The 14811-nt window shown below is 37.3% G+C and overlaps 1 protein-coding gene across 4 annotated transcripts in view; it reads right to left on the reverse strand.

Moving 5' to 3' along the window:
• Positions 1–644: 644 nt before the first annotated feature.
• LOC121727236 (terminal nucleotidyltransferase 5C) overlaps positions 645–14811 on the reverse strand; it is a 225194-nt gene continuing 211027 nt past the window's right edge. For all 4 annotated transcript variants that reach the window (XM_042114953.1, XM_042114955.1, XM_042114954.1 and 1 more), the window contains 2 exons: positions 4782–5728; positions 645–4588 (listed from right to left, as the gene is read on the reverse strand). In XM_042114953.1, coding sequence (XP_041970887.1) covers positions 4339–4588; positions 4782–5728 — 1197 coding nt within the window. In that variant the 3' untranslated portion in view covers positions 645–4338. The remainder of the gene's footprint in view (positions 4589–4781; positions 5729–14811) is intronic.

Genomic DNA, 14811 nt, shown 5'->3' on the forward strand with positions numbered 1-14811 from the left:
GAAGGAATTGTGATAACACTCAAATTAAGGTCTTTCCTGTATTAAATAATTTGATAAGTCCTAAAAATTTTTTATATAAGTATCGCCATTATTTTTGTCATTAAATAATATGCATAATGTTGTAAGAATATTATGATACTTCGGTATATAGAGATACAATATACACAATTATAGCTGTAGACATCATTTCGCTGTTCTAAAAATAGGCAATGGCTCAGTAACGACCCTTGTCGTACACCGTAAAGTTTTTGTAACTAACTCGATTTCGGTTAACATAAGTTCAACTATAGGTAATATACGGCTACGGAAAAAGGAATTTTGTATGCTACTGTTCTAATCGATTGATTTGTAGCTTGTTCTAAGCTTTACACTTTTAGGTAGGTCTTACAAGGAGCTTTATAGAAATCTCAAAGTAACAATTTTATTATAACATTGGTCCTAGATTTCTTAATAATATTATAATAATGATATAATGATATAATTTTGTGTTTTATTAATTTATCAATTAAATTTTTTTAGCAAGAAAGAGAGAAAAAAAGTTAATAGTTGAGAAGCTCAAACAAACATTTTCAAAAGTGTTGTTTGTAGGGAAATGTAATAACTAATCAAATAACTTTGGGTAGGCAATAAAGAAAACACCAGGGCACTGTTTATCACTTTTTATAATTTATTTTCACAACATTTTTTTATTTAATTTTCTGTAAAATTTACAATAGCTTAAAACTCTTCACAAATATATAGTTCATTAGACCAACAACAGCGTTCGCACGCATGTCCCACGAAACAGACAACTTGGAAGAGAAAAAATAACTATAAATGTAAATATATTTGATAAAAACTATTCAATAATCTTATACAACATAAGGCTTTATACTAGCATCCCCTTATCTAGAGAGTCGGCTGGCCTGGGCACTGCGTAAACATATGAGCGGGCCCAGGCACCGCGTTGACACTGGTCGACACAGACGACATCAGAAAACATGCGACGACCGTTGCCGAAGCTACCACAAGTAGCCGACAGCATGACGTCGCATAATGACCATTGTCGACTGTGCAATAGACGGTACCGTCGACAACCGACGACGTGCGATGACCGTTGTCGACGCTACCACACCAGTCGACAGAGAATTTAAACGATAAGAACATAATTGATAGGGGGTCGATTCTAAGAAGCATTATCGCGTCATTGTTATTCTGTAAACACAAAAAAATATGAAGTTTAAAAACAGGAAACACTAAGCCAGCGATAAAACGCTGCAAATATTTTTTCCCGTATATTTCTTTGTATGTTTATTGTAAGTCATCTCTTGTAAAGACTGTTTCAGCGGCAGAAAATATTCATTATAAACCGTAGGAAGGAAAACAATGTATTTGTAGTCAACAATCATGTTTCTTATCGATTAAATAATTCTGTCGACCAGTACAATGATAGGCAACAGTAATCCGAGCAAGGATCAATAATTATTATTGTACCTACATGTATTTCTTAAATCAGATTATCATGTGAGCGTACTGTGACGTACATTAGTAATTAGCTTTCAGATTAGTGTCTTCTCAAATTATTCTATTTATACCGAGTGCATCAGTGAAATTGTTATAGTTATTAAACATTTCGATCCCGTCTTTATTATCATTTATCCTGATTTAAGTAGGTTATACTCTCTGATCATTTTTGGTCGAATTTCTTTTGCCTCGAACAATTTAAGTATCAACGCACATTTTCGACGCTTGTGATTTTTTCAAAATTATTATGCTCCGTAAACTTACTGAACGTAAGAAATTTCCGAACTAAACACTAAATACTGCAAAAGATTAACCGATACGGGTGGATAATTTAAAAAAGCACACAAACGCCTCGCGAATTAAGATTAAAATAAACATAAATGTAAGGCTAGCTGAAACTGATGGTAACTACAGAATATAAAAAAAACCCTAAACTACCTGCGATGTCTCTCTGTAAATATAATTAGACCGTTTACATGGAAGCGACCGCGTATATACAGGAAGATACAGGACTTAGACCGACATCCGTATACAATCGTTACACTAAATATATTTCCATTATATAAATTAAGTTCTTAAAAACTCACTTTAACGGTTATAGTGAGACCATAAAATACGTTTGGCTATTTAATTCGTAAAGGTACCTCGTCACGTCGGCCTAGCTACGACGAGCTACTTACATCAGAAATAAATTACAAAATTTCAAAATTGTATAACGGACTTCATAGTCGAGAGGAGGTAGTCGTGAGACAGAGATAGCAATTCAATCACAGTAGCGGCGACTCACTTTGCAAATAGTATATCAAAATATAAACAATTTTATGACCAATATAATAAAGACCCCCTAGGCAAGGAATAAATGCTTACAAACGGAAACGGAATTGAATGCGCATGTATGAATGTTCTTTTGTTGAAGTTTTGATCATCAGTGAACAATTCTACACGCAGATTCTATTCTGTTTAATTTCGGTTTATTTTGTGTTCAAGCCCTATATTTCCAAAACCCAGATGTTCAACCCCGTTCTACGTATCGTCATTTTGAGACCGGGGGTTGAAAATGGAGTTAAATACAGAATAAACCTTAATTTCCTAAGCGCAAGTCATTTGTATTTTTCATTCAGGTTGTAAAAGCCCTATAGAATACTTCTTGCAAAATAAAGTCTAGAAAAGTGACAAAATAGTTTGTAAAACTTGTCAGAAGGATAACGCCTGTCTCAGTCAAGCGGTATTTCATTCCTTAATTAATGTAATAGTTAATCCCACTATTATGTACTTCGATTAACTATAAGTACGATACTTGTAGATGTAGATAATATCCACATAACTGATAATAATGAAACAGATAACTTTGTTGCAATTTGTTTGCAGCCGACGACGCCACATCATGAGGGTATGCTCTTGCAAGTAAATGAACTTTATTACCGTGATGTAGCGATTGAAATGGATTGTACCATAAAATCTAATGTTAAGTGATTTTTCCATATTTGCGGCGGGGGTAGTTCGTACACTTCTTCTATTTCATTATTATCAGTTCTGTAATAATAACAAAGCTAGACTCGTTCGGCCCATTCAAAACGACGAATCGGTTATGTAAAGACATCAAAAATATCATCTTTGTGAAGTAACAACATTTACAGTAAACGAAATGGGCGAATCGACCTAAGCTAGCGACAATTTTCAATGATTTCTCGAGGAAATTTTGCAAACTAATAAAATGAGATCTGAAATTTTGGTTCGATAGGAGCAGCCAGATTGTTCCGACGATTTAAGAGAGGGGAGAGGAGAGGTGTAACTTGTACTTCGAAGTTTAACATCGTATCGACTAAGGGGGAATCTAGTTCATTGTATACTTTAATAATACGCGTTGGCAAAACATACACGAGATGGCCGGACACAGTTGACACTCATTCGTATAACTACAATATATCATTAAAATACAACAATATTATATAATTCTATTGAATTTATCTAGATAATTTTATGTAAGTATCGTCGATAACATTATAATAATCTACAACAATTAAATCACAATTTTCCATACATCTACCGACGTAATGAGAAGACTACGAGAAGTTCTAAGTACTCTGTTAATATATGACTTCGCTACTTGTAAATGTTCCTAAAATATTTTACCATTATGGTGTTTTATATTAACATCGACTCGGATGTCGTAGGCGTCCCCCATTTTTTTGATTTTTTAAATATTTTATATTTTTTGTTTATATTTTACCTTAACTTTGTAGCTCGGGCCGCTCACGACATCCGGGCGAGTATAGATACGATTATCTTTCGGAGCAACAACAATATTAAAATATGTTTACAGTTTCATAGAGGAACGGAACCGTTGTCTGACCGTTTTCAAACCGATACAAATATACTTCGAATCTTACAATAGATATAATGCCATATTTGAATGCGACTCGACGGAGTCAAAAAGTGATCGAACATGGATTTAGTTTACAGCATGGATACAATATGGATGAGCTCGCTCGTCGGCGCCGGGGCGGCCCCGCGGGTGCTGCTCACTGCTTAGTGCTAGTGCCGCTCCGGCGCGGGGACGACCTACACGTCCGAAGCTTAAAATAACTAACTAGTCTTTTTATAGGCTGACAGACTCCGTCGCGTCCGTCGGGCCGCGAAAATAATTTTCGTACTGCTGACATATTAATGTATCAACACGAAAGGAGTACGACTAGAAATTATCCCCCGCCCCGACGGAGCGGACGGGCGAGTCGCTCCCCAATTGACGAGAATCGAATCGATCCAATTGACGTCGGCCGCGCGGCGCTACACTATATACATTTGGCACTAAATTCATGAGAGGAGGGGGCAGGGTCACGCGGGGCAGACGGGGGGCGGCGGCGGGCAGCAGTCGCAGACGGGGGGCGGCGGCGGCTGCGGGCAGCACGCGGCGCACGCGCACACGCACACCACGTACGGCGGCGGCAGCAGCGGCACCAGTACGGCGCGCGCGCACAGCTCGCGGCACGCCAGCCCCGCGATCAGCGCCAGCGTCTGCCGCCGCTCGTGCCCCATCAGGCACACCGTCGACTCGCGCACCACGCCGTGCAGCAGCGTCAGGTACCTGCCACATCCGGAACGACAATACAATTAGGCTCTTGTTGTGCGTACAAATATAAATAGTCAATGGATGGTATGTTCGTGAGGGACATTTTTCTGGAAAAATTGTAAATTAATTTAATATGACTTTGCAAATGAACTATGATAATAATTTTCTGAATATTTTATTGAGTAGCGACATATAGCAAGATGCTCACCTATGCTTCAGCGCCTCCTCCTCCCGCCCCACGAAGTGATTCCGCAGGTACGCCTCCAGCTTGGCACGTTGTTGCCCGAGTTCCGGGAAGTCTATGAAGAATCGCGAGCACATGTAGCGCTCGAGGATCTTGATCTTGTCCGGCCGCGCGGGCCGGTAGCCCTTCGCCAGCAGCGCGCAGTACTTGAGGAGGCCGCCCCCCCGGATCTCCTCCGGCTGGCGCGTGGCGATCAGCTTCTCCGACAGGTGCAGCAGCGCCTCGCCGAAGTCGCCGTACACGGACTCGCCAACCACCGTCGGGTAGAAGTTCTCGCCGATCGGCAGCTGCGCGCACTCGTGGAACGCGAGCAGGGAGTCTAGGGCGATCTGGAACGAGTCCACTGAGAACTCGAACTGGCGGCGCATCGTGTCCACGAACTTGAGCTCGACCGACTTGTGGCCCCGCGAGTTCCCGAGGGAGATAAGCGACCACCGGTCCCCGTCCGAGTTGACGCGCACCATCTTGGAGACGTAGGCCTCCTTGAGGCCGGCTGGGGTGGCGCGGCGGCGCGGCGTGGTGGGCGGCAGCAGCGTGGCCAGGTGGCCGAGCACGGCGGCCTTGACGCGGTCGCAGTGGCGCGCGGTGGGCAGGTCGGCGGTGAAGATGAGGTCGATGTCGGAGTAGGGCTGCGGGCGGTCTGCCAGCACGTGCGAGGCGGCGCCGCCGTTGAGGCGCACGTCGCGCACGGCCACGCCGGCGCCGCCGTCCACCTGCGCGGCGGTGAGGCGCGCGCGCACGCCGGCCACCAGCTCGCGCAGGCGCACGTGCAGCGTGGGGAAGTTGCCGCGCCCGGGGATGGCCACCACCTCGTCCATCACGTCGTTCAGCCGCCGCACCTGCTCGTAGCTCAGCACGGCGTGCCGCTCGCCGCCGCAGCCTTCTTCAGAAGAGGTGTAGCTCGATTCGCTCTGTAACAACAGTATAGTAACATGAGCATTGCTGCGTACAAAAGACGTTGCTGACGGGCTGGTCACGTAAACGGTAAAAGTTTATATTGTGGAATCTATCGTTGCAGTCCGTACTCGTATGCAAATTATTTTAGTGCAAAAAAATAGCAAAATGTAAAAATACAGTTTACAGCGGGGCTAAAATGGTAACTTTTAGCAATTCCTCTCAATCAATTCAGCGACGATATTACGAGCAATATCCTCGGTAATTCATTTAATTTTGTAAAATAACGTCCTACGTCAACGGCAATTTAATTCATTAGCAGATTCATAATTGAAACTGTATTGCCATTCTGAAAAACATAAAAACGAACATGACCGGTTTTTTTTCTACATTTATTTATGATTTTATGTATAATCCACGAAATATTTGATATAATTGTTATATTTTATGTATTAAACTGTACATTTATTGTATATTTGTTCATTAAAATCATTTCTAAAAACAAAATGTTGTTTAATAATTTCACCATAATCTTCAAAAATCGTTATATTTTCGTAAGGTTACTGCCGCAAGGGCATCTATGCCCATATAACAATGTGAAAATTTAACCGATACTTGAAATTATTAATTATATGGAAACATAATATGGTGATTTTGATTTAAAGAGAAGTATCCTAAGCATATGCTACCTACCAAAAAGTAAGATTTTGCACCAAGGTATGCTTTGGTTCCGAAGATACTAAGAGAACTCCGGATTGCTTATAGATAAAAGTTTGGGGGTTCCGGCGTTGTTTTACTAAGAAAGCATATTATAATGCTACTATGTAAATTACATTCATCATCATCACTACCATCACACCACAGATCAATTATACATAAGACTCTTGAATCCCATAAAAAACAGCGTGTCTGCAGTTTTTAGTTCTCATCTGAACGATAGATGGCGTTGAGTGTATCAAATAAGCCTAACAAATAAAAAATACAATAAATAAATGCACCATCTAGTAGACTATTTTTAAAACACGTTCACAAAATGCAAAATTCTCCCAAAGATGTCGCTGATTAATTTTAATCGGAAATGACATTTATTAAAACTTTCTTAACTCTTTTAGTTTTTGGCTCTTTTAAAATATCTATATTTTTTTATAAATATAGATACTAAAAAAATTGATTTTTTTTAATCCGTCGGCGGGATTCGAACCCGTGATTCCCGGCTTGAGCTACCAATGCGCTCATCCATCTGATTTCTGACATTATGAAATTACTAAAAACAAAATAAATTAAATATTTAAGGCGGGCTATATGTAGCTTCACTCTGCATCCTCTATCAGTTGTATCACGGGGAGTGCTCTGAGGAATTATTCGGAATCATACCTCCTGCAACTTTTCGCCATCGCCCCACGCGAAAAATATACTTACCATCCTCATCACCTTGATGAGTCTTTCACCGTGAATTTTTCGCGTGACTCACGACTCACAAAATTATGCTCGTTTGGCCTCACCCTAAGGGTTCCTTGTTGACTACGGAACCCTAAAATATGCATCATGTCGAATTTTTTTTTATGAAATAAGGGGGCAAACGAGCAAACGGGTCACGGCTCACGGATCACTGAATAATTAAATTAATCAACAATCTTGCGCGTAAATAAATAGTACGAGCACACCCGCGTGCACTGTGCAGTGTTCGCTGTAAATAAGAACAAGTATGACATGTCCGTGTTCGCGTGGAATGGCACGTAATTTCAAACGCGGTACAAGACGGTAAGTATAGATGTCCGCATCTGGCACAGTAAAATTTAATACAGACAGACAGACGGCCTGACAGACCGAAACTTTAAGGGTTCCTTGTTGACTACGGAACCCTAAAAAGTAGGTAAGCACAAATCTTGCGAAAAAACTTTGGTGCTCGAAGTTGGGCTTTGAGTGAGATTTCGTGCGTCTACTAACATGAACGGAAGGTGTCGCGTCGAACTGGCATCGTTGCATACCAAAAATTACCGTTAAAAATATCAGTATTAATAACGTTATTTTTATACCTATAGGTATCTAAAAATGTTACCCACAGACTTGTATGAATATTAACGAAATGTGTCGCGTCGAACTGGCAACGTCGCATACCAGAAAATAACGATATTTTTACCGGTAATAATAACGGCATTTTTTAAACTATATTTAAATGTTATGTTCCTACTAGATATCGTTAAAAATATCGTTAAGCTACCCTTATAAAAATAACGGTACGTAACGGTAATTTTTCTAGTAATCGATAACGTTATGAAGCCATGCTGGCAACATTTTTTACTTTAGTGATGTTTGTATACAAACTTCAAAGTTTTGAAACCGACTTTGTAATTTTAAATTTCTTTAGTTAAACAATTTCTATAATGTATTACGACATAAGAATAGTTCTAAGATCAAAGATGACGTTTATAGTAACATTTGATGATTCTGATTTTTACGACTTTTCATAGAAAAATGTCAAACAAATGAATTGCTTAGTACGAATCATTAAATGAATTGCACGATAAGAGAAGTTTAAAAATGAATCGTAAATGATTCATTGTATGATTCAACTAAGCGACCATTTTAGCCCCGCAGTTCTTTCTGTACAAATCATATTGTCATAATATCACAGAATATATATTAGTAGTACCAACAGAATTCCCACTCGTGAAACCCGTTTAAAAAAATAACAACTCATGCTACGATACTATAAAGTTCAAATTCCGACCGCGCAGTGCTAGGTGCCTACAATTATATTTGCCTACATGTGCGCTCTCTTTCTATCGCGTAAGAGGTACCCTTTCTGACGAAATCAAGATTGTCACCTTTTAGAAAATAAAATAATCTTCTTTTAATTACTATAGCAACTAACAGCAAACTTTTTTTATAGTAATTATCAAATTTTAGTAACCCAACGTATATTTTATAATAGTTTTATATTCGATTATGATGTAGGAGCTGGTCAGGAATTTTTTACAACTTAAACATAGTAACTTGTGTTTATTTACGTGTAGTATGCGGTTTGTTTGTAACAAATTGGTTTATTTGCTATGTTTGTGTATTTTTTATATTTTTTTGTATTTTAAAGTCTTAAATTAGGTACTTTATTGAAATATTTCTTTGACTTTTTTCAATTGTTCATATTTATCAGATTAATAACGATTATGTCACAGCGGTTAAATCAGTATGTAGATATATATGCGACAAAAAAATCTTGCGCGTGCGTCACCGCTCGCTTGTGAGTCCCTTGTGATCTGCCCCTTTAAAGGGGTACTTACAGTTCGATACCTAAACGCGCGAGTGGGACAGGTCTGATAATATTAAAAGACATGACGTAATCACTTGAAGACATAGAGTTAATAAAAACATTACGCAAATCAAGGTCGCGCATTTATTAATGAAATTACACCTTATGCGCTGGAATTGTTAAGAAAATTAACTTATATTATTATGCTTGACTAACAACTGCTGTTAACGCTTTAAACAATATTAACAAAAAATAAGAAATTTAACTAAGAAGTACACGCAATTATTTAGCAAATGGAAATATCATGTTATAAACTAGGAAGAACTCTATATCACTAAACAACAGTGTCAATAAAACATCTCCGAGAATTTTGGCACAAGTTCAATGATTCGTATTGTGTAATAATGTTTCACTTTCACGAAGTGAATCACGTGGGAAGTGTCACGGGAACTATCATATCATGTGAAACAAATAAATCATTGGTGATCAATTTTGGTCCAAGATCTCCACTCCTAGTATGAACAATAAAAGAAGCAAAGTTTCTTATATTCTCTTGACTAATTATTGACTTCAATCACTAGTCGGATCAACGCGTACATTTAAATATTTAACATTGAGATCAGGGCGTTCCGATATTATTGCTGTATCCTGTCCCACTTATTATTATTTATTCACAGTATCAATGGCAATTGATAATTCTATTGTGTCGTAATTGTAGTTGTCAATTTCTCTCAACCTTGTGTAGTTATCGTCGCATACGCACAGGAAAAGTCGAACTAATCTTACTGGGTCAATGCAGACGGCTTATTTTTATTTAATTCGATTTTTCGAGGACTAGTTTTTGCAAAAAGTGGCATAGCGTAGCTTTGATGATTGATATCCTGTGTTAATATACAATGATTGTATAATATTAATTGAGCTATTGATTTAACAATATAAATTATACGAGAATCGTTACAAAAATACTGAGTTATTATCAGTAAAATGTACATTAAATTTCTATAAGAGTAAGGAATTAAGTAAACAGAATCTAAAGTAACAACAGCTGTAATAACACAAACACCACCACATGATTAAAATACCACCGATAATAAAATAGAGCAATCAATATTCAACGTATAATTCAACGTATATTAATATCCGATTTAAACGACACTGATAAAATGTAAAAGTGACAATGTCATTACCAATGCGGCCTTCGGGGCGGGTTTTGTTGGACCGTTTTCCTTGCGAGTTAAATCGATGGCAGAGGTCGCTACGCAATACGATGCCTTGCTTATGTAATTTAAGATTAATCATTGGCAGTTATCGTATTCTTGCATCTTAGTCCGGTTTTTGATGGATAAGGCCTCCCTTCTAATTAACAAGTGGGACGGACTGCAGAGATATGAATTATTATTTATTTCTTTAAAGGATATTGAATAGTCATGATTTAAAATAGTAGTCATATAAATTAAGAGAAATAACATGAATGATCAAATAAATTTTAATATAGAAAGTATATTTTACTCTTAACGACGTCTAAAGCTAAAATATTAGAAATATAATCTGTAGCAACACCGTACATTCAGGAGTTGCAATTTTGTACAACCTAAGATAGTTGCTCAATTGCAACATCGAAACTCATTAATCTTTAATTAAAATCTTCCGATGTGAGCCTATTTAGATTAATCAGATCATTGGCTTAACAGGGTACTAGACGTCCTGTCTGCATGCTCTAGCAATGAATCATAAGACCTAACACACGGAAATCCATATTCGTACAACATCTTACGCAGTGTGTAGGGGACATAATTTCCTAAACCTACTGCAAACCTAATGCAAGTTATACACTTTACTGATTTAGGATATTCCCTATATCGTAGTATTTAAATTATGGATATATGATCTAAATTAATAACTTACATTCATTAGCAATTAAGAAATAAACCAAAATAAGTAATTTTAACTCGAATTATGGGCTAAAGAGAGTGGACTTTGCTTATACGCTTTCTTTTTATAATTACTTCATTTTTACACTTTACCTACATTTATTTTATTTTCGTTCTCGATTGTGTCATTATCTTTGGGATCAGTGACAGTAGCAGTAAAATTAAATTTTATGTCGTGTGCGAGAACATAATCTGGTCCTTTTTTGTTGGCATCACTTTCATGAGTCGGGTCGTTGAACCAACAGTAAATGTCCATCGCGTTGTTTGGATATAAATCACTTGTGCATCCGTGTTCAGGCTTACGTTCGACACGCGAAAAACATTACGATCGATTTCAGTCATCAAGTCAGTTCGATTATCAGTTATTACTTTATAGTTTATACCATAAACCTATAATGCTAGTAAGTATATATCTGTATATATCAGTATATATTAAGTCTATGGTTTATACTTTGTTTTACTTTATAGCTGCTTCGTTCTTCAGGCCAGATTATGATGCTACTATGACAACATGTTATTTTGAGTATTTTTAAAGAATCTGACAGACACATTACTTCGCTTTAATAGGTTTTTGCTGATTCAGGATTATTACACCTATTGGGAAATTAAAGTCATGTTGAGGTATTACAGATAATACATGATAACAAACAACATTTGTTATTTAAATTGCAAAGTTTGACGTATTATGGTGTTTTCACGCGGTAGTGCATTGTTCCAATAAGAACCATGAACAATTAATATGAATATTCAATCAAACGAAAGGTGAATAGCGTCACAAGCAACTGCACAAACATGTTATGTTTCGGTTCAATTTAGACGTTTTTATTCGCCCGATAAGCGGAGGCCTTCGTTGCAAGATTTCTCGAGCAAAGGCCGCCGCGGTAACCTACATACTTGTCTCACCGCTTTGTTCATAATCTCCAGCTAAATTACAAATCTCAGATTGAGGTTCGCGGTTATTAAACACCCTAATTCATATCCAGGAGACTGTAACTCTCTCATATTTCGTCCCACGAATAATTGTCCCAAATATTTTAGTCGATGTGAACAAGTGTGCTAGTTTATTAATTGAATGATTGCCGATTGAATTAGTGTTGAGTAAGTCAATGTTGATTGTTTAGTGTAGCGGAAAATTATGTGTAGGTCTAGGTGGTTAAATATTGTGTTATCGATATCTCTATTGAATAATATGTTATTGACGGCATTAATTCATTTATGAAATCCGTGACATAGGGTATTTAAATCTTTTCAAGTTCACGAAACAGATTGCTTTACATAAAAAACATAATTTATTGTAATATGTTAGACATGACAAAATTATTTACTCAACATGTTTACGTTTGTTGATCGCGCAACTCACACGAAGGCACGTCAACAAGCCGCGATACAAATTCTCTGAATATTCTAGTTGTTGTCGTACTACGTTCAATTTATTCTATAAGGACGCTTTCTGTAGTAAAAGTGACTGGAATAACGTTTATTCGTCTAATGTGTCCTTACAAATTTTAAGAGCTTCTTCGTATTGAACTACTTTATACAATAACTTAACATTTCCTTATACATAAATCAGAAATCTTCAAAACGTATTCGTACTCTTTTGAATAATTTGATAATTTAATATTCAAAGACTATAATTATCTTATAAAAGGCGTACAATATGCTAATGACGATATCTTTATTTTGATAAGGATTCGTGTATTTTTATTGTTATTTATATTTCGCAAATGCGCAGTTGAAATTTCAGTGTTTTTGTGTATTTGCCGCTGATAACGCTCTTGATAAAAATATATAAAAATAATAGATTTGAAGTAATAGGGTTCTCTTGAATCTTTGTTAGTGTATCTCAAACGAAAAGTATTTTTCTATTATATTATTAAAGATAAACATGAAACGCTCATTACAGTATAATACTTCATCCTATTTAATTATTGGACAATCATCATCACCACCCACGCCTTCCTTGCTAGTTTATTTCAATGTACCAATTTAAAGAGTGTGGAAGTTACGACATGGGTCTTTCCGTGTCAGGTTGTCACGGGCATACCTGCTGCACGAAACCTGCACAAGGTCGTCCATGACATGAAGATAGATTTGGTGTAACGTGTGCCGGCGTTTCATCAGATTACTGATGCAATAGTCAATCAATACAATTAGATTGTTGCTTATTAAGACGTTGATTTGATATATGTGATATTGCAAGAACTCTAGAAACTCGTCGAAGATCCAAGAAATATCACTTCATTGGTGATCTGAAACGAATGCTTCGTTTCAGTTCAGTTTTCACTTCTTCATCAAAAACTACATAAAAATCTTAACCATCATCGATGTTGATTATGACAACATCATTCCATTATACTTCTCTCTCTCTTTATATAATCTCATCCTACATCTGATTCGATTGTTGTAATCTCATAAAATACATCATCATCATCATCAACAGAGTTGAAGAATGATCCATCCACCGTCTAGTATCGGGTAGGCAGAATCCCTTCTATTTCCATAATATACAGGATATCCATGTCTAGTACGACTTTGGCTCTATTAAAGTTTAATATAATACTACTAAAATCTTACTAAAGGCATTCCACCGTTCAAAGGAACGGTAACCTCAGTGTACAACCTCGATGCTTTCGATTTCAACAGCGCATTAGCGTCAGTCGTGACGACGGCTGGTATGCTGATGAGAAAGGTCAGTCATTGATGATAATTCGATGCACCGATGTCTGTGCAATTTTATTGCTGAATTAGCGTAATGATATCAATTTGGTATTGAGGTCAGTCTAAGAGGCGCATTTAATACAACTGCATCCGTTGAAATAAAGATGTCTGCAAATAGAGTTACTTTGGAGAGAGGAAGGATGAGTTTACCATCTTACATGGAAGAAAGGATGAAGAGAGTAATTGCCATCCTTCAAAATTCAAATTATTTTTTTAATACCTAGGCTATTGCCACTTGGTTGGTGCTACCAGGAACAAAGCCAGCGAAAGAAACTGGCGTTAAAAATGCGAATATTTCCAATATTCCTAAAGACAATACTATGATGTTTTCCTTCATAGTTTACGCATCATTCATTCACATTTATTTTGCGTAACATCCGTCCAGTTCCGTCCGCATACAAAGCGTACGTATGCAATCGCTCCATAGTCCGTAGATTCCTCACGGCCCAGATTCGGTGTACTTTCGATTTCGTTAGGTCGCTGATTAGCATGGCCTCGGCGTGCGCAGACGCAGGTACAAAGTATTTTTCACTTTCCACTTCCTAATTAAAGTCCTGATTAATTACGTCATTGCTGTATTGAATAAATGATGAACTTCATTATTCGTTAATGGCTATAGATAGATTCTCCTGAAGTGTCGAATTTAAACCAAATCTGCATAGTGACTTCACAATAACTTATGTTTATTGTTAATTCGAGGAGACTATTTTTATTTAGATTGCAATAACATACATCAGGACCTCTTTATATTCAAATATTAAAAACAAGCAAGAAAATAATCAGGATTCTTGAACCAAAATAAAAACGAAAAGTACGCTACGCATCTTCGTCAATGAAAACAAAATAATAATAGGTTTGTGAATTTAAAACAATTTGACCTTCATCTCAGTTGGCAACGAGCCGGCGTAAGGAAACCAGATTGTGTGGACGTTTCGACGTTTACGACCGAATTTTCAGAACTTTTATTTGGCAAAAAACATCTAAAGTGACTTAGTTAATTATAGACTTTGATATTTACGTTTTAAGCGACTATAAAAATGTTCTCATTCTTTGTTTTATCATTGCTATGGCTGGTTCTCTACAACAATAAAAAGCAATCAGTTGAGTGCAGTTACAGCTGTAGTCTACGGCTAGTTGGCAAAATAAAAAACCTCATTTTTGTAAAGTATTGTCCCCTTTCATATCTGCATCTAACATCAAC

This window comes from Aricia agestis, chromosome 5, assembly GCF_905147365.1.
Source record: "Aricia agestis chromosome 5, ilAriAges1.1, whole genome shotgun sequence".
NCBI classification, from domain to species: domain Eukaryota; kingdom Metazoa; phylum Arthropoda; class Insecta; order Lepidoptera; family Lycaenidae; genus Aricia; species Aricia agestis.